This window comes from Panulirus ornatus, chromosome 12 (genome assembly GCF_036320965.1).
Source record: "Panulirus ornatus isolate Po-2019 chromosome 12, ASM3632096v1, whole genome shotgun sequence".
In the NCBI taxonomy this organism is placed as follows: domain Eukaryota; kingdom Metazoa; phylum Arthropoda; class Malacostraca; order Decapoda; family Palinuridae; genus Panulirus; species Panulirus ornatus.
The window spans coordinates 26,851,968-26,878,688 of NC_092235.1; the positions used below are offsets into that span (position 1 = coordinate 26,851,968).

At 37.7% G+C, this 26,721-nt stretch overlaps 1 protein-coding gene across 1 annotated transcript in view; it reads right to left on the reverse strand.

The window, feature by feature from the left end:
* The window catches only part of LOC139751921 (uncharacterized), a 217,934-nt gene that overhangs the window by 29,398 nt on the left and 161,815 nt on the right, over positions 1-26,721 (reverse strand). Inside the window, 13 exon segments of the mRNA XM_071667621.1 lie at positions 3,360-3,504; positions 4,047-4,177; positions 7,716-7,855; positions 8,258-8,430; positions 11,249-11,375; positions 11,936-12,122; positions 12,579-12,677; positions 15,447-15,621; positions 16,671-16,883; positions 18,057-18,255; positions 19,920-20,036; positions 23,270-23,365; positions 26,357-26,465. Of these exon segments, the coding sequence (XP_071523722.1) occupies positions 3,360-3,504; positions 4,047-4,177; positions 7,716-7,855; positions 8,258-8,430; positions 11,249-11,375; positions 11,936-12,122; positions 12,579-12,677; positions 15,447-15,621; positions 16,671-16,883; positions 18,057-18,255; positions 19,920-20,036; positions 23,270-23,365; positions 26,357-26,465 (1,911 nt within the window).

The window sequence follows — 26,721 nt, forward strand, 5'->3', positions numbered from 1 at the left end:
TTTCACCCTCCTGCATGTTCAGGCCCCGATCACACAAAATCTTTTTCACTCCATCTTTCCACCTCCAATTTGGTCTCCCACTTCTCCTCGTTCCCTCCACCTCTGACACATATATCCTCTTGGTCAATCTTTCCTCACTCATTCTCTCCATGTGCCCAAACCATTTCAAAACACCCTCTTCTGCTCTCTCAACCACGCTCTTCTTATTTCCACACACCTCTCTTACCCTTACATTACTTACTCGATCAAACCACCTCACACCACATATTGTCCTCAAACATCTCATTTCCAGCACATCCACCCTCCTGACACAACTCTATCCATAGCCCACGCCTCGCAACCATACGACATTGTTGGAACCACTATTCCTTCAAACATACCCATTTTTGCTTTCCGAGATAATGTTCTCGACTTCCACACATTCTTCAAGGCTCCCAGGATTTTTGCCCCCTCCCCCACCCTATGATTTACTTCCGCTTCCATGGTTCCATCCGCTGCCAGATCCACTCCCAGATATCTAAAACACTTTACTTCCTCCAGTTTTTCTCCATTCAAACTTACCTCCCAATTGACTTGACCCTCAACCCTACTGTACCTAATAACCTTGCTCTTATTCACATTTACTCTTAACTTTCTTCTTTCACACACTTTACCAAACTCAGTCACCAGCTTCTGCAGTTTCTCACATGAATCAGCCACCAGCGCTGTATCATCAGCGAACAACAACTGACTCACTTCCCAAGTTCTCTTATCCCCAACAGACTTCATACTTGCCCCTCTTTCCAAAACTCTTGCATTCACCTCCCTAACAACCCCATCCATAAACAAATTAAACAACCATGGAGACATCACACACCCCTGCCACAAACCTACATTCACTGAGAACCAATCACTTTCCTCTCTTCCTACACGTACACATGCCTTACATACTCGATAAAAACTTTTCACCGCTTCTAACAACTTGCCTCCCACACCATATATTCTTAGTACCTTCCACAAAGCATCTCTATCAAGTCTATCATATGCCTTCTCCAGATCCATAAATGCTACATACAAATCCATTTGCTTTTCTAAGTATTTCTCACATACATTCTTCAAAGCAAACACCTGATCCACACATCCTCTACCACTTCTGAAACCACACTGCTCTTCCCCAATCTGATGCTCTGTACATGCTTTCACCCTCTCAATCAATACCCTCCCATATAACTTACCAGGAATACTCAACAAACTTACACCTCTGTAATCTGAGCACTCACTCTTATCCCCTTTGCCTTTATACAATGGCACTATGGACGCATTCCGCCAATCCTCAGGCACCTCACCCTGAATCATACATACATTAAATAACCTTACCAACCAGTCAACAATACAGTCACCCCCTTTTTTAATAAATTCCACTGCAATACCATCCAAACCTGCTGCTTTGCCGGCTTTCATCTTCCACAAAGCTTTTACTCTATTTACCAAATCATTTTCCCTAACCCTCTCACTTTGCATACCACCTCGACCAAAGCACCTTATATCTGCCACTCTATCATCAAACACATTCAACAAACCTTCAAAATACTCATTCCATCTCCTTCTCACATCACCACTACTTGTTATCACCTCCCCATTAGCCCCGTTATCACCTCCCCATTAGCCCCCTTCACTGAAGTTCCCATTTGCTCCCTTGTCTTACGCACTTTATTTACCTCCTTCCAGAACATCTTTTTATTCTCCCTAAAATTTAATGATACTAATGATACTCTCTCACCCCAACTCTCATTTGCCCTCTTTTTCACCTCTTGCACCTTTCTCTTGACCTCCTGTCTCTTTCTTTTATACATCTCCCACTCAATTATATTTTTTCCCTGCAAAAATTGTCCAAATGCCTCTCTCTTCTCTTTCACTAATAATCTTACTTCTTCATCCCACCACTCACTACCCTTTCTAATCAACCCACCTCCCACACTTCTCATGCCACAAGCATCTTTTGCGCAAGCCATCACTGCTTCCCTAAATACATCCCATTCCTCTCCAACTCCCCTTACATATATACACATGTACATAATTCATACTTGCTGCCTTTATTCATTCCCATCGCCACCCCGCCACACACGAAATGACAACCCCTTCCCCCCGCATGCACACGAGGTAGCGCTAGGAAAAGACAACAAAGGCAACATTCGTTCACACTCAGTCTCAAGCTGTCATGTATAATGCACCAAAACCATAGCTCCCTTTCCATATCCAGGCCCCACAAAACTTTCCATGGTTTACCCCAGATGCTTCACATGCCCTGGTTCAATCCAGTGACAGCACGTTGACCCCGGTATACCACATCGTTCCAATTCACTCTATTCCTTGCACGCCTTTCACTCTCCTGCATGTTCAGGCCCTAATCGTTCAAAATCTTTTTCGCTCCATCTTTCAACCTCCAGTTTTCTAGTACAAACACACTTCTCAAACATACTTCAGTATAGTTTTAAATCTTTCCAAAATAGCTCATGTTCCTTTTAATTCTCAGTCATTCCTTTGAAATTGTAAATTGTTCTGTAAATCACATGCACAAACTTTTCTTAGCACTTAATAATTTGCAATGGCAGCTTGGTGTAACCTATAAGGAAAGGGTCATTATAATCAACAACATACAGCAGTGTGTTGATGATGAAGAAAAAAATATTAAGGATTTCACTGCTAAGAAACAAGCTACTGGCTAAACAGATCTGTGCCTTGAAGTTAGTTATTCCTAATTTTGTCTGTGTAGGCCTGCTGATTATTAATGTGCTCTACTATGAACATAAGTAGTGCTAAGGTTTAACAAGGAGTGTAGGTTTATACCTATATGACTGGGCAATGCTCAAAAATACCTCTGTTTTATGATGAAGAGTATATAAATGCCTGCTGCTGATTAATTTTCCTAGTTTATGAGCTTAAGGCATCAAAATACATGTTAACAAGTCCCCATTTTCTTTAAACTATTCTCAAATTATGAATGCTCATCCCCTTTCACTATTTAAATCTGTTCCCATAAACCTTGTACACTACTGACTAAATGATGGATGCCAAACTTATTCAAAAAGGAACACAATCCTTCTTCATATGAATGGGAAATCCAATCCAAGTACATGAGCTCGAGAGCTGGTTAAGCAAACCTATATGTGGCAATACAGTTCACTTTAGTTCCAGCTTTCTTAACAAACTACCAATTCATTTTCATTTTGAGAGGAATCATCTATGGTACCTGACATAATGGTATAACTTCCACATACATGACTTTCCAAAATACTTATTCCTTATTTTTAATCTCACCTAAATTTATCAGTTTTATCTAATAACTTTACCAAACTTATCTTGAACTTTTTTTTCCTTACCATGATAGAGATATTACATTCTGATAAGCTAGGGATAATATCAGCAACATCAGGACAGGATGACCAATTCTGTGTATTATTCTTCCTTCCAATGGACAACTGTAGAAATTCTTCAGCTAGAGGTTCTAAGGCTGGATCTAAGATTCTGGAGTTAAGAGGAATACTATAGTTAGTAAACAGTGGTACAGTTTAAGTATCAACAAAGTTGGCTAATGTACACAATAGCAAAATGTACATGGATGACTGTATGAAAGCCTGTGATATGCAATAAGCCATCAATAACATTACAGACACTAGTTCTTATGCTAAATGTATATGGGATCTCCAAAAACAGAAAATTAAACCACATGCAAAATTTGTGTGAAAAACTCATGAGAGTCATCAGTGGCAAAAAAGCACTTTGACCTACTTGGTGAAATGGGGTAGTAAGTCAAGAAACAAGCTAATAAGAATGGGAGTGAGGGACACACACTCAGACACACACTCTTTGGTGGGCATGAGTGTGATGATCATTAACATCGCCAGAAATAACATGACAAATTATGACCTATAAGATGAGAATGAGCCTAATGCACAAAGTCCCATCTACACCACCACAGTTAGAGTTAGGAACACTCAATAATTGTGCTAGCATACAAAAACTAATGATCCAGGTGGTGGGAAAGTATGTTGAGGACTTGAACTCGCCTTATGAAAGTGGTGGTAGGGGGGCTGTAGATACTGGGTGTAAGCTTGAGAGGAACAACATCCTTATAGTTAGGGCGGCACCTTGAACCAATCAGGGCTAGGATGATGAACAACAGTGGCAACACAAACATCTGTTAAAAAAGATATCTACATGATTACACAAACATTTGTTGAAAATATATAAATGCCTTAATTTCTTAGAATAAAAGAATTAGTAAAAGAGCATCAGTCTATATATCTTTTTTTTTTTTTTTTTTGCTTTGTCCGCTGTCTCCCGCGTTTGCGAGGTAGTGCAAGGAAACAGACGAAAGAAATGGCCCAACCCACCCCCATACACATGTATATACATATGTCCACACACGCAAATATACATACCTACACAGCTTTCCATGGTTTACCCCAGACGCTTCACATGCCCTGATTCAATCCACTGACAGCACGTCAACCCCGGTATACCACATCGCTCCAATTCACTCTATTCCTTGCCCTCCTTTCACCCTCCTGCATGTTCAGGCCCCGATCACACAAAATCTTTTTCACTCCATCTTTCCACCTCCAATTTGGTCTCCCTCTTCTCCTCATTCCCTCCACCTCCGACACATATATCCTCTTGGTCAATCTTTCCTCACTCATTCTCTCCATGTGCCCAAACCACTTCAAAACACCCTCTTCTGCTCTCTCAACCACGCTCTTTTTATTTCCACACATCTCTCTTACCCTTACGTTACTTACTCGATCAAACCACCTCACACCACACATTGTCCTCAAACATCTCATTTCCAGCACATCCATCCTCCTGCGCACCACTCTATCCATAGCCCACGCCTCGCAACCATACAACATTGTTGGAACCACTATTCCTTCAAACATACCCATTTTTGCTTTCTGAGATAATGTTCTCGACTTCCACACATTCTTCAAGGCTCCCAGAATTTTCGCCCCCTCCCCCACCCTATGATCCACTTCCGCTTCCATGGTTCCATCCGCTGCCAGATCCACTCCCAGATATCTAAAACACTTCACTGCCCCCAGTTTTTCTCCATTCAAACTCACCTCCCAATTGACTTGACCCTCAACCCTACTGTACCTAATAACCTTGCTCTTATTCACATTTACTCTTTCTTCTTTCACACACTTTACCAAACTCAGTCACCAGCTTCTGCAGTTTCTCACATGAATCAACCACCAGCGCTGTATCATCAGCGAACAACAACTGATTCACTTCCCAAGCTCTCTCATCCCCAACAGACTTCATACTTGCCCCTCTTTCCAAAACTCTTGCATTCACCTCCCTAACAACCCCATCCATAAACAAATTAAACAACCATGGAGACATCACACACCCCTGCCGCAAACCTACATTCACTGAGAACCAATCACTTTCCTCTCTTCCTACACGTACACATGCCTTACATCCTCGATAAAAACTTTTCACTGCTTCTAACAACTTGCCTCCCACACCATATATTCTTAATACCTTCCAAAGAGCATCTCTATCAACTCTATCATATACCTTCTCCAGATCCATAAATGCTACATACAAATCCATTTGCTTTTCTAAGTATTTCTCACATACATTCTTCAAAGCAAATACCTAATCCACACATCCTCTACCACTTCTGAAACCACACTGCTCTTCCCCAATCTGATGCTCTGTATATTTCTGATGCCTATTCCCTATGGGAACTCCCTCAAGGGGTGGCCATGGCAAAAGTCACCATAACTAGTGAACTCCAGTGCTGCTACTTAGCCTTCAGTGCTTCACCATTAGCATGCCACTGGCAGAGGACAATTCTAAGAGTTTCCAGAGGCTCCTACCTAATGTTCCTACTAACTACTTCTACCTGAGGTAGGTTCCAACCTACTACTTCTACCTAAAGCCCCTGTCTAATGTTCTTAACTATTACTTCTATCTTATGTTTCCACTTAATGCTCCTGCTTAATGGCCCTACCTACTACTTCTATCTATTGTTCCTACCATTTTGCCATATAGCAAGGCTTGCACACAGTGCTCACTGCAGGAAAATCTAGTTAGGAAAAATGAGCCGTGTGAGTTAAGAGTCAAGTGATATGTGTGACAAGGAGAAATTGACGTTTGTTTACAGAATGCAAGCAGTCCACATGCCAGGGAAACAGAGAGAAAAGATGGCAATCTGGGTCATAGGAGTGCAGCCTGACAACCCCTGAAGTGCTGGCTCTTTATGTAGCCATCACTAACCCTCCCCAATAACCAAGCAGGTAGTACGGGTAATATACCTACAGGGTAAGTGGCTGCCTACCAACTTCTAACTACAAAGTAATTGAATACAAATAATAAATTCAAAAAATTTGAACTTCTTATGACAAAAATTCCCCACAAAAGTTTAGCCTAGAATACAGAAATCAATTTCAAAATACAAAATAATGATATTCCATCATTAAAAAATATTTTCTTAATCATATTTCATATTTATCAAAAATATACTTTGCTTACAGATATGTGTGGAAGGAGACGTCGCTATTTTTAAGGGCAAAGATGGTACTATTAGTAATCCCATCAGTGTTGTATGGATGCGATACATGGGCTACAGATGAGAATGTGTGGAAGTGGGTAAATGTGCTGGAAATAAAATATCTGAAGACATTATGTGGTGTAAGGAGGGTTGATCTAGTCAGTAATGACAGGGCAAGAGAAAGGTATGGTAAAAAGAAGGGTATGGTTGAGAAAACTGAAGAGGATATGATAAAATGGTCTGGACATGTAGATAGAATGAGTGAGGCTGACAAGAGGATATATGTGTCAAAAGTGGAGGGGTCATGGAGAGCAGGGAGACCAAACTGTATGGAGTGAATACAATTCTGAGTGCGTGGTGTCTTAACTTGTAGAGGTTGAAAGGCATGCATGGGATAGAGTGTACTGGAGTGATGTGGCATACAGGGGGCAACATGCTGTCAATGGACTTAAACAGGAAATACAAAGCAACTGGAGGTCTTTTCTCCTTCCTAGTGTTACCCTGCTAACACGGAAGATGGTGAAAAGGTATGAAAGAAAGAAAATAAAAATAATTCTTTACATCTGTATAAAATGCATAAATCATCCCTGGGGATAGGGGAGAAAGAATACTTCCTATGTATTCATGTGTTGTAGAAGGCGACTAAAAGGGGTGGGAGTGGTAGGCTGGAAATCCTCCCCTCCAGTTTTTAATTTTCCAAAAGGAGGAACAGAAGTAAGGATTATCGCTCCTAGGCTCAGTTCTGTTCTTGATGCTGACTCAGTAAGGTAGGAAATGGCAAATATGTATAAAAAAGATTAATGCATAAATATTTCATAAGTATATCTACTATATCAGAATTATTTTTCAACTTGGAAGGAGGCATCCCATTATTAGTCTGAATCATTAGAATCATACTTAGGTGTAAATTTCTCCTGTCAACCAAGTTATTCATACTAAAAGTGAGTCTGCTTCAGTGTCAAACCATGAACCTGTATAACTTCAATTCCAGTCATATTTTCCAATCAGAAGCCATAATAATTCAGCACATTTGTCACAGAAATAAGTGTACTGTGTGAATTTATGGCTGAACTTGTGCATCACACTCTGTAAGAAAAACTTGTGCTGCACTACTTATCTAAAATGACATTACAACTTAATCACATGAAAACAACTATAATACTGACAACTACCTGACCTGGACATAGAAGTGCCAGTCTCTCCCATGGTGCTTAAATCGCTTCAGAAGAAGTGCCCACAATCTCTGCAGTCTTAGCCATATGCCATCTCGAATCTGCTGTGCCTTGAAGTTGAAAGCATTCTTCATGTTTTCTTCCTCTGAGAAATATGAAGCATTAATGCCACAATCAAATCATTACATACAATTTCATGGAATAAGAAAGTGTGTAGCTTAAGATTATCAGTATTTTGTTTATCTTAAAAACTCATTACATATCCAGTAACAAAGTGCTTAAATGGTTATCATAATCTCTCTAAATATCAATACAGTAAGCACAACTGAGAATGATTAGTATTTGTTACAGATATGTGCTCTCATAAGTTGCTTATGACATGCATCCATCAAACAAGTTTTTTGTTTTTTATCCAGCTCATTAAGAAAAAAAAAAACATATACTGCAAGATAGATGAAAAGATCAACATATGAATAAGTTGCTGCAAAGAAGAGAAGAGTAAAACGTCTTTTCTGACAGTCTTAAATGATTATATTCATAAACTTACTCTCAAGTTCTGGTGTCAGTTCAACTCTAGACTTGGCAAGGCTTTGAGAGTCAGTAACATTGATGGCATTGAGGGCAATGACAACATCTTCTAGACTGGTGGGACGAATTTCCAGAGAGGTGAATCCTAGTTTTTCTATGCCTTTCTCTAGTTCACCAAACATTTCCGACAATCTGAAAAATGCACTGATATTGAGGCAATTTTCACATAAATAATTTTGTACCTATAGCAAGGACAAATGCATCAAAAGTATAAACCCATATGTAATCAATAAAATCTAAGTGCTAAAATGAACCCCAAAATAATGTGCCTAAGCATTTATGATACACAGACACATAAGAATGCATGTGTACATGCAAACATACATGGGCCCAAAACAAAAAACAAAGCATGGAATTTCTCCAACAATATGTAAAGTACTCCTCTTATAATATTACAGTAGTTGATGAATGGAATAATTTAACATATGAAATTGTGACTACTAATAGCATGTAAAAGTTCATAAGTTGCCCACCTGAGAAAGTTCAAGAGATGGGAGCACTACAAGTAAAGATTTCCCATCCTATATATTTATCCCTTCAAGGGCTCCCTCAAGGAGGTGGCCAAGACAAAAGAGCCTCCATAACTGGTGAACTCCAGTGCTGCTTCTTAGCCTTTAGTGCCTCGCTTGTAACAGGCCACTGGCAGAGGGCAACTCTAGCAGAGTGTTTCAAGAGGTTCCTACCTATGTTCCTATCGACTCCTACATAATGTTCCTGCCTAACATTCCAAGTTACTACTTCTACCTAATGCTCCCACCTAATGTTCCTACCTACTATTACCTAATGTTTCTACCAACTGCTTCTGTCTAATGTCCCTATCTATTACTTGATTTACAGCTCTTCCCATTTTGCCAAAAGGCAGGGCTAGTGCAAAGAGCTCACTTCAGGAAAATCTAGAGTTGTGAAGAATGATTTGTATGATTTAAAGTGACGTCAAGTGTTATGTATAACACGGAGATATTGTATGTTTGAGGACAGAATGCCAGTAGTCCATGTGTGGGTGAGGCAGAAAAGACAGCTACCTGGGTCACAGTAGTTCAACTACACAATGACTGAAATGCTGGCTCGCTTCACAGCCATCAGTAACCCATCTGATCAAGTGGGTAGTATAAGTAATATACCTCCCTGTCTGGTGGCTGCCTACCAACTACTACCTACCCTTCCATCCTATATTACAGAAATATGTAATTACATGAATATATGCATAGAGATGGACACCTTACAGAAATATAAGAAATTGTATGATAGAAAACATTCAAGAGATGGGACCCTACGAGTGTAAAACTCCCTCCCAAACAGTACAAACAAGTAATTATGATAAGCATACTTACCATTAATTGTGGAAAATTTCAAACAAAAGTAAAAAGGGGCCAGTCTAGGTGCTTCTAAGGAGTATGGACCAAGTTATTGCAGATTTCATACACCACAAAGCATTCACAAAGAATGCTGAAGAGGGCAAGAATAGCAGTGAGAAAGGGCCAGAAATACAATGGGGAGACAGAACTCTGGAGCTAGTGAGCAATTAGGATAAATCAGGTTTGGAAAGAGAAGTAAAGCAGGTGGTGGTAAAATGTGCTGATCATTGTATTTTGGGTTGTTGGAGGACCACATGCAAGCAAGAGAAGGAAAGGGAAAATATGAAGAAAATAGGATATTGGTACTTATAAAGGATGCAGATGCAATTGATGCAGTACCTTTAAAAAAATCATTAATATATAGGGGCATGGTCATTAATGGCCTCTGAAGAATCAGGTACAATAGACAGGCAGTAATGAGATGAGTAAAGAAACGTGTCTACCATGAAGAATATGACTGTTAACAAGTTAATAAAAGAATGAAAAAAATGTAAAAGAAAACAATGCAAAAAATGGGGGAATACAAATGAGTCTAGAAATAAGGATACCTAAATAAATGTACAAAGAGACAAAATACATTAAGAAGTGGGAGAGTGGCTAAAGGTAGTATATATGAATCTTGATGGAATAGCAGTAAATGGTGAATAACTGAAGTTTACAGACCATAGATAAGATATCAAAGAAGATATTAATGAAGATGTTGAGATAAAACTTATCAAATAGAATCTACCCCATTTTATGGAAGGTACAAGAGAGCAAGGATGGATAGAAAAGATAACGAGAATTTGGTTTGATCTTTCTAGCATAAGAAACAGTTTCCAGAACTACCAGTATATGGTAAGCCTTTCAAATAATAAATAGAGAAAATTTATGATACAAAAGAGTGCTTAAAGTAAGAAAAATATGTGTAAATTATATTCATTGTGTACAGTCTAACAAAAGATATGATGAATAATAAACCAGTGCATAATAAAGACACAGTCTGGATGATTTAAAAGATATGCTAACATACCAGCCAAAAAGTCCTAATAATGGTGGATTATAATTGCAAAGAAATAGGCTAGAAACACTTCAAATGTTATTAAGCATATCAGAATCAGAGAGGCAGAAAAACCATGAACACTTGATCTCATTTTCACTTTTCAGAACTAGGTAATGGGTGATACCAGATATAACACCTCGCACAGAAAAAGTATTCACGTAGTACCTGACTTTAATTGTGTGGTAAAAGAAACAAAAATGAAATCAGTAAGGAAATATTTCTAGAAAAGTAGTACGAGAGCAGTAATTATCCTTAGATGAACAGAACCAAAGAAACAATGCCTGACATTTCACTAGCATCCTTGACAAGCATAAAAAATCTTGAAAACATCAACACTAGTAACTAGTGTCTACAGAATTGTTTTTCTAATGTAAACTTTTATCATTCCAGGAAACTATATACTTTTTATGATGTATTCTCCTTTGTTTCTCCTCAACCTTACTGTACCTTCATGCCCCATGACTCTAAATGGGGTTTCTGCAATGTTCTCAAAGCCAGTATTATACAATCCTTAAACTTTTTCCAGTTTTCTGTGAAATGAATTTTGCCTCACCTGTTACTGATGCCCTGACTGTCATAAAGAGGAAGAGAGTATGTCACTTCATTGTTAAGCGTTTCCAGAAGGCGCACATTGGGCACGTATTTTGTCAGTAATTCCCAAATGGCCCCTTTATTGGCAACTGAAATACAACAAGACAATATTACTGCATGCAATCATGGCTAGAATAAGAAGTAAAGTGAAAACTGTAATAATGAAAAGAATAACCCTTTCAATGTGGCAGGCCAATAACCTAACACCCTCTCTGTGTAAGGGGGTTATGAAAAATCTATTTAAAATAAATGAGCTTTTGTCTGAAAAAGAATGATTTTTTTCATATGACTACATAAATGTAATCAGCAGTCATCCAAACAGCTGCTATGCTGTGCAGCTATAGAGTGAGTGTTGGCAACAGGACAGCACTGCCAGAGGTGTGGGTATACTCAAGTTTTTTCATTATCAGTAAAGTCTATTTCTGAATAAGGTATACTCAAGTTTTTTCATTATCAGTAAATTCTTTTTCTGAATAAACTAAGTGATGAAACTACATGCCAGCAGTACACAAGCATTTACAGGTCTACTTAACAGTAAAGAAAGATCAAGGTGTAGGCCTCCATGAGCATAAACATCTCTTCCCATCTACACAAAAAAGGCTGTTTCAATACTGCTACCATAACAACACAATTTTTTTTTTTTACTTACCAATGAAGGTATCATCACCAGGCAGCGGTTTGCTACCCTTCTCATCTGCAACGTTTGACACAGGCTGTCCATCACTCCCACATATGAGATGTTCATAATACTGAGGTCTTTGGCTTACAGTCAGGCTGTAGCCTAACCCATACTCTGATTTGAGAGCCAGAGGGGAGCCAACACACAAAAGTCTTCCCTGGAATGAAACATAAAGCGAACTACTAGACTCCTCCTGTCAGTGATTATACGGAGAGCAAGAAGTTTTTTCAACAAGGCTGCATCATTTCTAAAGGACAAAAGAGTACAGTCTCAGCATTCCTGTTGCCACCCCACCACACATGTACTTTAAATTCTCCAGCTCAAAGAGCATACTGCAAGATTTAGGACTGATGCCATGAAAAGTTAACTTTAATTTTCTGAGACATCCTGTATTTCTGTGTAATATATGAAACAGACACTCAAACATGAGTCCACAATGATTATGGGAGACAACAATTCAGAGTAATTACATCATTCCCTTTAGCAATGTCAGCTAAATTAAGTGCTGTTATTGTTTTAAGCTTTGCAACCAATTTTTCTCCCTCAGGCAATGAAAGACAGATGTATCTCCGCTAATTTGGAGGACTTTATGATGTACACATGATACTGTTACCTTGTGTATGATGGCCACACGGTCAGCCAGAGTTTCTGCCTCATCAAGATGGTGAGTGGTGAGCAGGATGGTACGTCCAGGACGAGAGCGGCTGATAACCTGGTAAATATATACCCATTAATTTGTGAAGGAAAAATACCTCAACAGTTGTCCATCTATACAAAATAGAATAACTTATCCATGCAAAATTTCCTAAATGAGAGTTTAAATGTGTGTGTGTGTGTGTAATTACCCATTAATACTGTATGAGGAGGGAGTTTTATACTCATGGGTACCATCTCTTGAACATTCATTATCAGAAAACCTTTTAAACTTCTGTATTCTCTCTGGATTTATCACGTACGTATCCGGTTTCTTTCATTCCATCACTATTCTTACACTGTACTACAAAGGTATAGTACTTCTTTAAATCTTTTTTAACATGTCTCTTAATTTTACACTATATCTTTTAGTTCCTCTATCTATCTTTTGAAGAAATGTTAAGTATCTATATCATAAACCTGGCTGTCATCAGGCCAACCCCGACTTTTCTCTTTACCTTGGTGGGCAAACTTAAGGCTTCCAGCCATTCCATGTAACTTTGCTCTCTTAATTCAGATATCACATTTGTTTCCCTTAAGCTTCTGTAATAGTTTTTCGTGCTTCTTTAGGTGCAGTGATCAGACTTGAAAAGTGTATTCTAGTTTTGGCCTTATGTATTATGTGAACAGCTCACTGAATATTTCAAAGGTTTCTAGGTTGATCCAATCCTCCTCTGTTTTCACTTCCCTCTTGACCTTTGTGTCATCAGCAAAGATATTCAGGTAAGAATCCATACCTTTTGGCAATTCATTTACATAAATCAAGAACAACCATGTGCCAATTCACTGGTAATCTGACATGTATACTTTGTTCTCTTCCACTACAATAATCTTCTATCCACTGAGGGAGTCTTCCCCTTATTCCTGGCTGGTGATCTAGTTGATTAATCATCTCTGATGGGGAACAATTTCATACGCTTTCTGGCAGTCCAGATACAAACAATCCAACCAGCCTTTTCTTTTGTCTGAAATATAGCTGACACAGAAATCTAAGAGTTTCATTACATATGACCTTTCTCTCAAACCATGTTGTCTTTTCTTAGATGTATGCGAGTGATTACTATTCGTACATTGCATACTGTTTGTATGTTAAAGGGAGAAACTCTCACACAAAAAATTATGGTGCCAACATAAACCTTGTTTTAACCTGATGTTTATGCACATACATAAACATCCCAGCCTATACTAGATACTCATTCACTGACCAGCCCCAAAAGAGGAAATGGACAGCTGGGTTGGCTGAACTGGATGCCATCCTTGGAATATGAACCTATTGTAGGCCCATTAGGTTTGTGGGACTAATACTAACCATCATGTGTAATTACCTGTTTTAAGCATAGCAAAGCAGGAATTCTACAATTTTGGGACTCCAGCTCTTGATCTTTCAATATCATAAAACTTTTTAAATGTTTGTATGCCATTCACAGTTTTGTAACTCCACCACTTTTATACAATAAAAGTATTTCTTTACATCTTTTCTAATTAGTACCAAACAATAACCTTTAGTTTGTTCTATCTTTTCATCACTATCATCAAACTAGTTTAAAAAGTTAAAGGTTGTAATCACTATGGAGAAAATTGTGCCTCTAACCTCTCACTAAGTGTAATTATCTATCTGTACTGTATAGAGAGTTCTACATTCATGGGGCACCATCTCTTAACTCTTCTACCATCAGTTAGCTTTTTAGATATTTGTACACTGCCAGAATTTATAGTGTCATCTCTTAGTTTAATGCTAACCTTCCATCAGTCTTACACTAAAAGAGTACTTTATGTCACCTGGTTCCTGTGTCACTGTATAATATGAAGAACAGTTCACTGTCAACATCATCCGACTGACTTAAAAAACTTGAAGTCTGTAAGTTGGTCTAACTCTTCTCTCCTCCATTGTCAGTATATTTGAAGACCTAAGAAGCTTGCTGAAGCCCAGGTCTCTTATTTCAAGTACCATCTTAGCTGCTCTTCTCCTGACTCTCTCAGTTGAATGTATGTGCTAATGGGGGCCAGACTTGAGAAGAATATTCAAATTTTGATCTAATGTACATTGTGATGAGTTTATAAAACATGTCCTTATCCATGTATTTAAATGCAATCCTCATACAGCCAACACAGAGTTTGCCTCCTTAATTAATCTCCTAAGCCTCTTTCACAAACCAATTCCTGAAGCTTGTTTCCTAGAAATTAATAATCTTGCAGAGACCTTCTTTCAGTATGTTCCTTCCATACTTACTACGCACATGCATGGGTTCAATTCCATCACCCATTTACCAGACGAACTTTGGAGTCAGCCTAAATCCCCTTGTAAGTTTATGTACTCATAATTTTCTACTTCTCTCATGACCCTGTCATCAATTGCACATCCAATTATGAGTCCAGTCCAACAGGGCTGTCATTAACATACACCATCCACCTCTATGCACCTCAGGATTTGAATCTGTATCAAAGCCCTCTGCAAGATCATTCATATAAATCCTCAATACCAGCAGCCTGAGGACTGACCTGATATACTTTTACCAAGCTTAAAAAGGTACTTTTGACATGTATTTCCAGTTACTTTCTGATCAGCTACTTTTTGATGAAAACAGTTTAGAATGCACTGAAATTATATAACAGAAGACATATCTAACAAGTTCATAAATTGTTAATTGAGTACTAATACTGAAGTTTTAGTCAGGGATAGAACTATAGCCGGTAGACACAAGACTTTACTATAGTTAGTAATTTATTCATGAGTTGTCTAATACTACCAGAAAAAACTTAGCTATTTATGCTTTTCAAATATCTTTACCTCCCACATTGCAGTTCGTGCTGCTGGGTCAACACCTGATGTAGGCTCATCAAGGATTATAAGTTTGGAGTTACCAATAAACGCTATGGCCATACACAATCTTCGGCGCATTCCCTCTGAGAGCTGGTGTACAAGATTGTTCTGGTGGTTGAAGAGCCCCATGTTGACTAGCACTCTGTATTATAGAGAGATGAGTATTTTACCTCATGTTCTTCTAACATAAACTTCTCCAATCAATAACTTGATATATTACATTCAGTTAATACTTCTTGTATCAAGCATTAAATATATGAAAACTTACACTAATGCTTCATTTAAAATCTATTACACTATAATAAGATTTTACTGTCCAAAAACTTAGTCAGAATAATCTGTTTTATTGTATATTTACTGTACAATTTAAGAGAAGATATCAGATATGGAAACAGACATATATCCATACAAATGTCAATGTGTCCATGTTCCACTCACTCAATTATTGTGAATTATCACATTAAAATTCTTAACAAATCCCCTGCAGATAGTGAACAAGGTGGATTTAAGAAGAGTGAAACCACATTTTTGTACTTCAGATGAAGATAGAAAAATCTTAAGAGAAAAAAATAATAGTATTATATTTGTGGATTAATGAGAGATGAACTTTTCTAGGCTCCTTTCATCACTTCAAAGCCAGGAACAATGCACTAAAAGAAAGAATTAATGTGTATTATGTCTCTTTCAAACTATTTGCCATTTCCCGCATTAGCGAGGTAGCGTTAAGAACAGAGGACTGGGCCTTTGAGGGAATACCCTCACCTGGCCGAATTCTCTGTTCCTTCTTTTGGAAAAAAAAAAAAAAAAAAAAAAAACGAGAGGGGAGGATTTCCAGCCCCCCGCTCCCTCCCCTTTTAGTCGCCTTCTATGACACGCAGGGAATACGTGGGAAGTATTCTTTCTCCCCTATCCCCAAAAGAGGATTTTATGTACATATGATAAAAAATGAGGCAACACAGTATACGACTCTGTCCTTATAATAACCAATTCAGAAACATTAAGCACCCATATGGAACAATCATGTGAAAAATCAGAAAATGCAGAAAGCAGTAAAGGGTTAAAAAACTAATGGCAGATACAGAGATCCATTACTATAAAACTCTCTCCCTGCATGCATAAACAGGTTATCAAAAACTATGTAATCACATACAATGGTAAATAATCAGGCATACACTTTTTTCATATACTCACGTGTTGATGTATGTTTGTTCTGTGTCTGGTGTAGATTCCTTTAGGATGGCATAATAGAGCAGTGTCTCTTGCACTGTCAGAAGAGGGAAAAGCACTGCTTGCTGGGGACACAACCCAATGAGCTTCCGTGCTTTGTCCCATGCACTGCAGATATCATGGTTGTAAACCTGGATGTTGCCAGCAGTAGGCTTCAGCTCTTTCGTTAACATTGAGCTGATGTGTGAGAAGTTAGAAAATGCATTAACAATATCTTAAAGATTTGTCAGAGGTAATCCTTTGACAAATTAATAAAGAAAATTGTGATATCACAGAATCATGGACTGTTACTGTTATTTAATTGAAATATCAACCAGCCACAAAGGTACAATCATAATTCATACTTAATATCAAAGCTGCCAATAAATATAGTTATAATTATGAAGTACAAGTTGAGCATCCCTAACCTGAAAATCTAAAATGCTCCAAAATACGAAACTTTTTTAGTGGAGACTTGACATTTAGCATGAAGGAAGCCATATAAGCTGCTGCCAATGCTTGGAACACAGTGACTAAAGAGACAGTTGTACATGTCTGGCATAACCTCTGGCCTGCAACTATGCTCAGTGTTGATGATGAACAAGACGGTGATTTTGAAGGATTCTTTATGTCAAGTGAGAAAAAATGATGTCTGACCTCCTTACATTTGCAAAAAAATATATCTTTAGAATCTGACCTTACATTTGCATTACATTGGCTGATTCATGTGAGATATTGCAGAAGCTGGTGACTGAGTTTGGTAAAGTGTGTGAAAGAAGAAAGTTAAGAGTAAATGTGAATAAGAGCAAGGTTATTAGGTACAGTAGGGTTGAGGGTCAAGTCAATAGGGAGGTAAGTTTGAATGGAGAAAAAGTGGAGGAAATAAAGTGTTTTAGATATCTGGGAGTGGATCTGGCAGTGGATGGAACCATGGAAGTGGAAGTGATTCACAGGGTGGGGGAGGAGGCGAAAATTCTGGGAGCCTTGAAGAATGTGTGGAAGTCGAGAACATTATCTCGGAAAGCAAAAATGGGTATGTTTGAAGGAATAGTGGTTCCAACAATGTTATATGGTTGCGAGGCGTGGGCTATGGATAGAGTTGTGCGGAGGAGGGTGGATGTGCTGGAAATGAGATGTGGTGTGAGGTGGTTTGATCGAGTAAGTAATAATAGGGTAAGAGAGATGTGTAGTAATGAAAAGAGTGTGGTTGAGAGAGCAGATAGATGTATTAGTTAATGTTTAGCCAGAAACAAATGAGAAATCTCATATGCCAAATCATGGAAGTATTATACTGCCCAACCCTTAATGAAAACAGATTACTGTCTGCATTATTGAGCTCTATTACTACCATGATAATTAAACTGCACTCACATGATTGTTGTCTTTCCAGCACCATTGTGCCCAAGGAGTGCAAGGACCTGGCCTTCATAGAGCTCCAGGTTGAAACTGTCAACAGCTACCTTGGACTTCCCCTGGTGTTTGTAGATCTTGCGTAACCCAGTAATACTTAACCCTTTCTTCAAACTCTGCTTCAAGCCTGGATCTACATCCAAGATGTGAACAGCATCTTCTATAAAAATGAATTTGACTAGTGAGAAGAAAATGCAGCTGTTATTGATAGGTTTAGAGAGAGAATATATACATGTAGGAACATATGATGCTTTATACTTAATAGACAGGCACAGATAAATCTTAAGCACTTCTACATGAACTTTATGTACTGTAGGATGCTATGCAAGGGACATACATCTGTTGAGTATGGTTACTCTTGGATGCATCTCAAAGGAAGGAGTCAAGGGAATAAACTTTATGTAAGAGGTTCTAGCCATATTTACAGAGTAGACTTATGGTATACAACATTCTTTCATTTCGTTGACTGTTCTTCAATACTTTTCACATTTTGCTTAAATTCTTCTCACATTGCTTTTTATAAATTTTCAAGCTTCCTAATCTATACTCTCTTGTGTATACTTGCTTAATTAATTCATATTCTTGCTCCAAGCTACTGGTGATCATTACATACATGACAACATATAGTATTTTCTGAACTCAGCATTGCTGTTAAGCTGTTGACATCTGATTTTCTTTTGAGCTGAGAAACAATGATGGAAATGGTTGCCTAACATTATTTTAATGGGCTGAATATGAAAATTTCAGCATGACATTATCTTAATGGGTTGAATATGAAAATTTCTAACAGGGTAGGATGACATCATCTTCACAGGCTGAATAGGAAGTTTTCAAACAAATTCTTGAATATCCTTCACTTGGTGCTAGACTGTGTGTGACCATCTAAAGAAAGCCCCTCTCATGTTATATTTTTTTCTTAATCTATTTTTGTGAACAGTGATGTGATTAATGTGTCTAAACCAGATTCTGAATGTGGCAACCTACTGGTAAGTGGGAAACATTTCAAATTCAAATATGTTGGGTAATTCTTAAATTGTTCATGATCTAAGATTTGAGTGTCCATCAATAATTGTACCAAGAAATGCTTTAAGTGGTACTTCTCTGTTTTTGGTCGAGTAGCAGTTCTGCTATTTTTGCCACTATTAACATATATTACAAAACTCGAGTAATACATGCTTCTAAATGGCTCATGAGCACACAATTATTTTTATCTTTATAAATGAAAGTAAAACATTAACCAAGAGTACAGTCCAAAATACAGAGGAAAATGAAATAATATATCTTACTCTTCATGCTGTCAATGTAGTCCTTAGTTGGAGCCACTTTGTTGTCAGGAATGATGGTTACATGGCGGCATGCTGGGCAGGTGAAGGTAGTGGTTAGTGAAGCAAGTGGTGCCAAAAGGTATTAGTATACAAGATGAGTTACACGTTTACAAGAATCATAGTTATGCACATACCATATTCAAAAAGACCAAGACTCATTATTATTATTCTGGTACATATTCCATTAACAGAAACATCAACAACAAAAATAAATAAATAAATAAATTAGTGGGTATTGAAAATGCAATATTCAATCAAATTCAAATTTAAGCCTTTGATTGTTGTAAGTCTTAGCAAATGTTCTGGTTTATGATGATCCTTGGTCACTGAGTTCGGTATACTGATGAATCTGGTAAAACTTGTCTACACTAGGTTCTGAAAGGAAGGCACAAGTTAACGAAATCTTAGTTCAAAGGAATACTTTGTTTACATCATGCTTAGCTAAGGTAACAAATATCTACTAAAAAGTTTCATCATCATGCCTTAGATTCTGTAATACCCTGAAATATGTTGAAGGTAAATTCGTTGGAATGTTTGAGAGAAGTCTGTTCATGAAACGCTGGCTCTCGAGTGGTCAAGTCTGATGTTCTGGAGACTGACAAATACAGGGAAACATCTGAGGAAAAATCACATTATAACTACAGTTATTCTGGTCATCATCCTTAAACTAACTTATGGCTGAAAATGCAAAGACAGTAACTCTTCAGTACTGGAACTGAAATAATGAAATTAATAAACACAAAGGAAGCCTCCTCTGAAGCAAGACAGAGTTCTTTTCCTCCAGAGAAGATATTCTGTCTTGACGAATGAATGTGCATGATTTTATGGCTATGGGAGATGAAACAGAAATTTCAGAATGGGTGATTATTGCCCCTAAGGAAGCCCTTCCAATGAGCAAATGTTCACTTAAAATTAGACCCTGTGTGATGTTAAAACTGATTACAGCCAATCTAGACATACTCAGAGTTTTTTTTTTTTTTTTTTTTTTGTCGCTGTCTCTCGCGTTTGCGAGGTAGCGCAAGGAAACAGACGAAAGAAATGGCCCAACCCCCCCTACACATGTATATACATACACGTCCACACACGCAAATATACATACCTACACAGCTTTCCATGTTTTACCCCAGACGCTTCACATGCCCTGATTCAATCCACTGACAGCACGTCAACCCCGGTATACCACATCGCTCCAATTCACTCTATTCCTTGCCCTCCTTTCACCCTCCTGCATGTTCAGGCCCCGATCACACAAAATCTTTTTCACTCCATCTTTCCACCTCCAATTTGGTCTCCCTCTTCTCCTCGTTCCCTCCACCTCCGACACATATATCCTCTTGGTCAATCTTTCCTCACTCATTCTCTCCATGTGCCCAAACCATTTCAAAACACCCTCTTCTGCTCTCTCACCCACGCTCTTTTTATTTCCACACATCTCTCTCACCCTTACATTACTTACTCGATCAAACCACCTCACACCACACATTGTCCTCAAACATCTCATTTCCAGCACATCCATCCTCCTGCGCACAACTCTATCCATAGCCCACGCCTCGCAACCATACAACATTGTTGGAACCACTATTCCTTCAAACATACCCATTTTTGCTTTCCGAGATAATGTTCTTGACTTCCACACATTCTTCAAGGCTCCCAGAATTTTCACCCCCTCCCCCACCCTATGATCCACTTCTGCTTCCATGGTTCCATCCGCTGCCAGATCCACTCCCAGATATCTAAAACACTTCACTTCCCCCAGTTTTTCTCCATTCAAACTCACCTCCCAATTGACTTGACCCTCAACCCTACTGTACCTAATAACCTTGCTCTTATTCACATTTACTCTTAACTTTCTTCTTTCACACACTTTACCAAACTCAGTCACCAGCTTCTGCAGTTTCTCACATGAATCAGCCACTCAGAGTTGTAAATATAAAAGAAATTTAAACCAAAGAACACCTTTATAATTGATGTAAGCTGAAGTGAGGTTTGCCTGTTTGCAAGTCAATATGGCATACGCACAAAGTAGGGCAAATGATCAATAAACTTGATCACAACTCGTATAAGTTCATGAATTATCTACTCACAACTTTTCTTGTTTCCCATTTCCATATGCCAAGGAATCTGACACGTTAGGCCAGATTGTCACAAAACCATATAATGTCTAGAGATAAGTAATTACTGCTATAAACTGTGGTTCCAAGGAATTCTTATGGGGGCAAGCTATATGTATGCCTTCCCATGTCTGCAAGATCTTACCTACCGACTATTCAAAGGGCATTTCATGAGGGAATTGTGGGTCTTCTGACACATACATTCATTTTGGAAGAGAAGATAAAAAAAAATTGTCTTTCAAGGTACATTATTAAGTAAAGTTAATGACCATATGTGGAAGTGCTGTGCACAAACACTGCACTAAAAAGACTACAATTATATCTTTAAACATTATTCTTTTTCCTGACTCCTTCCTTTAGGTTTTCAAATAAATGTGAATAATTTAGAGGAGTAATAATTATGTTAAGTTCTAGAGGCATCCACCAGTATTTAAAGATTTGTATGTTCTGAGAGGTTCTCACATCCCATTTCTTGTCGGTTTACAATGAAGCCTTATATATATAAAGGGTCCATTCAAATTTTCCATGGCACATTGTCCTAATGTCATTCTGTGTTCACAATCATCCAAGGAGACTATATTGCATAACTGCTCATTTAACTACATGTTCAATGGATTATCAGTGTACCATGTTTTCTCATTGTGAAAAACATACTAGTAAAGTATCTAGTACTTCTTTAGTGAAAAAGCAGGAGAAACTAGGGTAGAATATCCTAAAACAAAAGACAGATGCTTAATTATAATGTGCAGGCACTGACGAAAACTATTACATCCAACAGATCATCCAAGTGGAACACAACAATCCAAACTAAGAGACAAATACCAACTTCTCCCCAAGCTGGACTGGCTCATACAAGACTGCATAAATTTTCTGAAGATGAACAGGGCAGAAGTAAAACAGATGGGCATCACTTTCTACTCTGTCTTATTATTCTCTGACCAACCACTGTCTTGGCCAAACTGGTCGAGACGAATCCCATCCTTCTACCAGTTATACTTGTGTCTGAACAGAACTCACTTCATCATTTCACATTGAACCTGAAGACATACCTTTCCTAGCCTTCACACCATCATCTATAGGCCCCAATAACACAATGAGCACTCTGAGCATCTATGTGTTGACAAATGCTACCACAATAAAGCAGCCACTTGGCATCATGTTTCAGTAAGCTTGATTTTCTGTCTTGCATACAGCACTATTACAGTTTTGAAATAAATCATAAGAACATGAATTAAAGTTTTCCTTTATATTTGATTGCTGTTTCCAGCATTTACGGAGAAAATACTCATGTGATAATTTGGGCTGAAGCTGAAAGAGGCTCATTTTTGCCCAAAGAGAAATTAAGTTTACACGATAACAATTTCTATTTACAAAACACACCTTCCTTTTACCTAACACACTCTTCTCACTTGCTTAAGAAATGAGAAATAATCCTGATTACACACCATCTTCCTTTATCAAATCCTCCTTGCTTTTCAATGACAAAGAATTATGTAATATTTTCCCAGTTCGTCAAAATCCAGCTGTAATATCACACCAAGCTACAAAGACTTCTGAACCTTAAATTTATGCTTTGATCTCATCCTCAACTACAAGCCCACTTTTCCTTATAGCCACATTAGTTAATGATTCTAACTGCTTTTTCACCTCCATTCTTAATTATATTACTTATTCCCAAACTCACCCTACCTACACTTCTGTTTTGGGATAATGTTACATAAAACCAATGATATCTTACCATTCTTCAGATTGAGGATGATAACAGAGGCGAAGAAGAAGATGACAGAGTCTACCAGCAACATGGTGATGGCTAAGCCCAGTGTCATGTCAGAACCTGAGATGATTATTATTCATAAGTCATACAGTTTAATTTTGTAACTTTTACATATTTTCAGTAAAAAGGCAAACATAATTTACCTAAAATAATCTGGGATAGCTACCTGGAACAAATTGGTAACTTCCTGTAACACTGTTGGATACTTACCTGAAACAGTCAAGGATAGTTGCCCAAGAAAAAGTAGGACAATTACCTTAGATACAATTCATTACCTCACATACCTGAGATAGTCCAGGATACCTACTGGACACAATGTAAGAAAATCACGTAAGACACAATGGGAGAATTACCCGATAAAATATAGTATATCTATCCATGAGAGTCTAAAAAGGTTACTTATAATCATTTAAGAGAGTTACATGGGGCACTGTACTGTAGTTACCTATATGTCTGGGACAAAATAAATGAGACTCAGATGTACCTCTGAGACATATGTATGTCTATGGTTGCTGCATCAGACTGTCAGATAATTATATGTCTAAGGTAGCTGTACAAGACTGCCAGAAAATTACGGAAATGGAATTGCTGCAAAAGACTGTCAGAAAGTTACTTGAAACTGTGTAAGGCAATTTGGGATGTTTAACTGAGAGTATGGGTGTTACCTAATATAGTTGGGATAATTATCATACAGTCAAACAGTTATCTGACAAATTATGACAAAAAGTACAAGAGATGTTACAATGAGTCGAGGACCGTTCGCTCAAGCAGAGGTAATTACTTGAGACAATATGGGTCATTAAGGATTTTACAGGTAACATCTCAGTCACTTTGAAATTTCACTGATTTGATTTTGTTTTACATTGACAGTAACTATAAATAGAGTAAAATGAGACCATGGGTGTGTGATTTACAACATATTATTTCAATGATAACAAATAAGGTAAGAGAAGAGATCAAGGAAAATGTCAGGTTGAATAATAGGTGAGTACTTGTAGAAATCAACAGAACTCATGAAAACCTCACTTAACTTCCCCTACCAGCCAAAAGCTATCTTATAGAACCCATGAAAACCTCACTTAACTTCCTCTGCCACCAAAAGCTATCTCCTTTTTATGTTATATTCTCTCTTAAGATTCTGTCATCCATTTTTGATGGTACCTCACTCATAAGGAAAATGGCAAATATGTATGAAAAAAAAGATAAAATACATTATTGCTGTGGTTGTATTTACATCTAGTTCCCAGCTGTTTCATGTGCTTATTTACAGCAAACTCACAAAATGCCAGTAACCACAAGCAGAAAATATTTGGACTATATGGCATGCTCTACTGCAAACAACAAAGTTGTTGAATTTTTTACCGTAACTGCTTCTTGGAGATGTAAAGTAAAGTTTACCTAAGTTCTGCTCACTTCTACCAGTGTTTCACATACATTTACATCAATTAACCTTAAACATTTCCTTATAAAAGCTCCAAACCAAACTCCTCTGGTCTATAAACATGGTATACACTTATACCTATCAAAATGAAATCAATGATATTCCTAAGTGACACTAAGATGGTGACTTTTAAAATTCTAATCAACATAGCATGAAATAAGCTCCCAGTAGAGAGTAGGGCAATTATGAAGAACAATCTGGAAGAGTTCTGTAATACTTGGAATCTGTAACAGGGAATACCTGGGACTGCTAACTGAGAAGGTCTTCAAAAATATGAGGCAGTTTAGTATGGTTATCTCAAATAATGTTGAACAGTGATCTGAATCAGAATGGGATAACTACCCAAGACAAGGTGGGTGAGTAACCTGACAGTCTCTATAGAAAGATACTGGACAGAGCTAGAGTTCAGTGACCTTAGATGAGAGAGATAGTAAGTCTTGTTTTAACCTATATCATCTTTTAACATAAAAACTGACCAATCAATTATACTATTTTGTTTGCTAGGTTGGTACGCTTATCAACATTAATGATATTTGAATTTTCTAGCCCCGTAACATTACTATTCTACATATTTTTTTTTTCCATTGTCAAAACTTTTACTAACATGATGTGCATATTTATTACTTGTTTGATTTCAGACTACAGAGTGAGAAGAATTTGAAATTTCAGATTCATATCTGTTTAATTTCTCATTAAGTTTTCAATAAACCTTTAGTTATTAATAGGTTCATTACAAGTTTACTAATGTCTCATTAAGTCAATTAATGGAAATACTACTACTACAGTATCATCTGATAGGTTTCGTTTTTGAGAAATGTTGCAATGTCATCCATGATTTACTGTGGAATTTGAGCATTAAATGGTCCTATTAGGGGCTTCCTGATCTTATTACTGGTTGCTGTCTTATTAGCTGATTGAATGCTTTTCTTGGAACAGGGTAGTGCTTATGCAAAGTGGAATAATAGATGGGAAATGTGAGTGAGAAGGGAGCCAATTAGAAGCAAATAGGTGCACTCATCTATCTATCTATATCTCTGGTGCCTGTTCCAATTAGAACTCCTTCAAAGAGGTGGCCATGGCATTAGAGTCACCATAACAAGTGAACTCTAGTGCCACCTCTTAGTCTTTAGTGCCTCATCCTTAACAGGCCACTGGCAGTGGGCAAATCCAGCATATTGTTTGCGGAGGCTCCTACCTAATATTCCTTCTGACTACTTCTATTTAATGCTCCTAATAACTACTTCTAGCTAATGCCCAGCCTAAATGTTCCAACCTACTACTTCTATCTACAGCTCCTACCATTTTGCCAAAAGACAGGGCTATAACATAGTGTTTAATGCAGGAAAAACTAGAGTTATGAAGAATGAGCTGTGTGAGTTAAGTGTTGTCAAGCATTACATATGACAAGGAGAGATTGAAGGATAGACAGACAGATGCTTAATTTGACCTAAAATATATTGCTGTCATTGTACTAAACTTCCCATGTTTCTATATGGCTAACTTTCCTTATGCTAATCCATTTTCATTCATAAGAAAATAATCACAAGACTAAAGGAGTATCTCACTTCCTCTGAAATACCTGGATAGATCCTTAAAAACAATTCCCTCACCTCTAACAGGTGATATCCAAAGATTGTTGTAGTTGGCACCCTCATGAAGTAGTTCATACTGGCATAAAATTCGGAATCCAAACCCAAAGGCTGAAGGAGGCAGCAGGCACTGTAAGTATACAACACTTCAACTGCTACTAAAAAATAAAAACATATCCTAGACATTAAAACGAAACCCATACAGCAACTGGCTTTAGCTAATTTGCTCACTTTGAAAGCAATACTATGTGAGTATGGGAGAAGAAAAAATCATTATTTATGTTTTTTACTCAAGCCAGATTCACAGTTTCCTCTAATGGTCCCACATACATTCTTAAAATCCATAATATTCTTCAGAGCTTATTAGTTATCATATGTTTTTGATT